Genomic DNA, 4,129 nt, shown 5'->3' with positions numbered 1-4,129 from the left:
AACCCCATAAATACTATGTGCAACAGGATGAGAGCTGGAGAGACAGATGACTTCACCTAAACCCTTGAATTCTTAAAATAGCAAGGAAATTGTTAGCTAAAATCTCCAAATCACTAGATAGTTCCTGTCAATCTGACATGGACAGATTCCAGACAGCAAACCTAGTAAATTTTTAAACCTTGACCAGTTACCAAGGCATATCAGCATGTCATATGCAGAAACTCCAGTAAACACCAGCCTACACTTGCTCCAGAGGAAAGGCAACCTCTATATGCTCATATAAATTGAGGGAGAAACAATTTTTTTCCTGGTCCCTGAGGGTAACCCAGGGGGAACTCTGAAACATAAAACTAATTCAGCATAAATATAGAAGAAACATGCACAGTCTACAAGTAGCAATATGATCTCTTTCAGCATTCTTTGGACTAATCAATAAATTGGATGCCCAAGGACTTTACTTGGAAGCTTACATTTTATCTACTTTTCAAGTTCTATTTAGTTCTATTTCTCTCACTACCCTCTACTACTATGCAAACTGGAAACCTTCTTAAAATTTCCACTGTAAATTTATTCATGTCCAATACATACCCAAATTAGGATTCACAAACTTAAGTGATACTGGTGCAACAGGTGAAATACAAACAATCACATAACAAAACAAATAATAAATAGTAGATCATCCATCCTTGAAACAGAGTGTATGTACCACTCTGAGAATAGCAGATCTAAATCCAGAAACTTGTCTGCTAGTTTATAGAACTTGTCCCACAATCCTCCCTCATCACAAACTCAGTATCATTAGTTCCTTATGCAACTCCTTTCAGGATCCATTGACTTTCAGACTTCATTAATGGGTGGCATCACTTTTTAACTAAAATTCTGCCTGTGAAAATATTCAGGATCCACACCTTCACAAGAAAACTTTACTGAAATGTATCATTGTGCCCTGCAAATTTTCCAGTTTCCAAGCTTCAGATGGGCCCCAGATACCATTGAGTCCTCAACACATATTCTAGGTTAGAGAAGACCAAAAAAAAAAAAAAAAGAAGAGGGGAAAATACTAAAGTGGCGATAAGCTAAATATAAAAGAATTTGTCCATATCAAAGAAAGTATTTTGACAACATTCTGTAGATGTAAATAGCTGTTCTTAATCTCTAGCATTCATACGTTTAGTGATATACAGGAGCCAGTAATCATTTTCTATGCTTTTGTACTAATTTTGTTCATGCTTTGATCTGTCAGGCAAATTGGTATTTTTACTAGACTGGAAGTTCAATCAGACTATACGGTTGCTGAGTTTCTAAGGAAACAGACCTGTTTGACCTGATTCCCCTTACTGTGGATAGCTTGTACTCAATCTCCCTGCAACTTTCACCCTTCTTCGCAGTAAGCAATAGGGTCTTTCTGAGGAAGACTCACACCGTCTTGTTTGCCTGACACTAGTCACATGACAGTGCTGATGGGCTGCTGGGATGTAGAGGGGCAGATGGGCTTGACACCAGACCAGATTTTCTTTCAATTGTACTAATTCAATCATTCCAAATCCAGTCCCAAAAATGCATTCACAAGTGATGTGGGCAGCTGGTGTGGGTGGGCTTGGAATCAAATTAAGGATCTCTCAAAGTACAGTGCAGCCATCACCCCAGTGTTTTAATGTGGCAACATTATGTTGTATATCTACCCAAAAAGTTGGGGCACCATACATGAAAATACATTAGAAATGCACATAGGCAGAAGCCTTTGTTTATATGGAAGGCAAAACACTTTAAAACACTCATTTCAAACACAAGGGGTATAAAATAAACACAAAAGTATCATGCACTCATGACTATTTAGTTTATAGCAGCAGCAGGTGTTACTTCCCTCTTCAGTAGTTCTAGTCTTCATTTGCCACTGATTTGTCAAAGTACAAAGAATACAGAAACTATGCAAAGCAACAAGTGTCAGAGACAATAAGCCCCAAATACAATTACTTTGTATCCATAATTTCTTATACTTACTTTCAAATGTCATATAGTCCTGTTGTATATTTATTACAGATGTAAAACAAATGCATGTTATCTTTTTTTATGAAAAAATGAGGGCTGAAAAAGAAAACACTTAGATACTCTAAAGTATATTTCTAAAACTGCAGCAAATACTTTGACAATAAACAAATAAATGAGTTTTTCCTTACCTCTCTAAGATGCATGTTTTCCTTCTCCTTCTGATCCAAAATCACTTCTAAATGATTAACCTGAGATTCAGCCTCTGCCATCCTTCGAGTTCTCTCATTGTCATCTTCCATTCCTTTAGATGGCAAACCTTTACTTTGCAACATTTCCAGAAGCTTTTTTATCGATTCATCTCTGGCATTTAGCGTTTGCTTTTGTGTTTCAATCCTAAGCTCCATTTCTTCTAGCGTTTTTCTCAACAGGAAGAGCTCTTTAGCTTGTCTATCATGTTCTGCTTGAAGTCTTCGAAAATTCTCCTCTGTGAGCTCAATGGTAAAATGCTCAGCCCCGCGGTTTCCACTTTCTTGCTGGAGAAGATGGTTAAGGTCTCTCTGGGTTCTAAGCTCATCTTGAAGTGCCTGGATTGTCATTTGCAGATGCTGCAATAAAGAAAAGAAAGAAAGAAAAAACAACTTAGGATCTGAATGTAGGGTTAGTCTTTGATTAAACTTTTGTTGTACGCTGTTACAAAAATTCATTAGAATCAGTGATGTAAGTATATCAAATGACCTTATAAAATAGAAAATGCATGTGACAATATTTGTAATGATATCTTTCAAGTGCTTCTAGTAAAAAAAAAAAGAGACGACAACAAACACACACACACACAAAATACTGTCAGCTACAGATAAAATAAATTAGCAAAGAAAGGCAAGCCAACAAACCCAAACACTAGGCAGTGACACATCCATCAGTACAGTCAATATGACTATGAAAAGCTGAAAGACTCAGTATTCCATGTTTTCTAAATTACTTCATAGACTAAAGGTAATTCTGCCCTTCATAGTGCTCAACAGTACTGTTGTTTATAAAGTCAATCAAAGCACTCACTATAATTGAAGGGGGCTTTGGGGAGGGGCTGAGTTGGGGCTGGTTGGTTATGTTTTTTTCTTTTGGCAACTAAAGCTATGAACATGTTTAGTAAACAGGATTACTGTATCTCTAACAAGCAAACAAAAAAAAACCCACAATAAGCAATACTGAATTTTGAAAAATAAATTGACTGCAAATAGTGGACAAACCTTTGTTCTCCTCGCATCCAAAAACTGAACAGCATGGTAAATGAAAAAATGAAGCAAAATCAACATAAATAAAGGTCAGATGCAAGCAAAGGAGATTCAACAGAAAGAACTGAATTCAACAAAAAGTACCTTCAACAGAAAGAAATAATTTATATTGAGTTATACAGAAAGGCACCAACAACTTCACGGTACTCAAATATATAAACCTAAACTATAGACAGACTTCACTCAATAGATGTGACAAAGAAAAAAGTATTAGAAATAATCAATCCCACAGTGAATAAAAACATTCCTATTTTATCTTACTGTTCTTTTATACTTTGAGTTTTTTCAAAGCACAGTAACTTGTCCTAAAATATTTGTACTACATCTGAGTACAGGGGTCTTTCTCTGATTAAGAGGTAAATCTTGCACTCCTTATTCAACACAAATCAAAATCAAAAAGGATTTTGCCCATGTTAAGGTTGGAACACAGAGAATTATCCTAAATTACTATGGTTTATGATGTTCATTTCAGATTATATTTTTATCTGACAATTTGTTTTTCTTCTTATTTTTTCCCTCTATTCACTGCCTACACAGCATACTGAATTTATAGAGATATGAATTCCTAAATAGTCACACTGTCTGTACCAGAAGACATTTAATTGCAGGAATTAGGGGACTTAAATGCATGGCACCAGACTTTTTTGCATTAGTGGATATTCTGCAACTCCACATTCTAAAAACAAAACACACACACAAAAAACTCCAAACAAACAACAAAACATAGAATCATAGAATCATTAAGGTTGGAAAAGACCTCCAAGATCATCGAGTCCAACCGTCAACCCAACACCACCATGCCCACTAAACCATGTCCCTAAGCGCCACATCTACCCGTCTTTTAAATA

The 4,129-nt window shown here is 35.9% G+C and overlaps 1 protein-coding gene across 1 annotated transcript in view; it reads right to left on the bottom strand.

Annotated features, from left to right (window-relative positions):
• Positions 1 to 2,177: 2,177 nt before the first annotated feature.
• LOC103915497 (ERC protein 2-like) overlaps positions 2,178 to 4,129 on the bottom strand; it is a gene marked incomplete at its 3' end in the record, with an annotated part of 82,016 nt that continues 80,064 nt past the window's right edge. Inside the window, exons 3-4 of the mRNA XM_009322332.1 lie at positions 3,237 to 3,260; positions 2,178 to 2,594 (exon numbers count right to left, since the gene is read on the bottom strand). Coding sequence (XP_009320607.1) covers positions 2,178 to 2,594; positions 3,237 to 3,260 — 441 coding nt within the window. The remainder of the gene's footprint in view (positions 2,595 to 3,236; positions 3,261 to 4,129) is intronic.

Source organism: Pygoscelis adeliae, unplaced genomic scaffold, assembly GCF_000699105.1.
Source record: "Pygoscelis adeliae isolate BGI_AS28 unplaced genomic scaffold, ASM69910v1 Scaffold404, whole genome shotgun sequence".
Lineage (NCBI taxonomy): Eukaryota > Metazoa > Chordata > Aves > Sphenisciformes > Spheniscidae > Pygoscelis > Pygoscelis adeliae.
The sequence above is the reverse complement of the archived record's forward strand: the minus strand, read 5'-3'. Positions and strand labels throughout refer to the sequence as shown.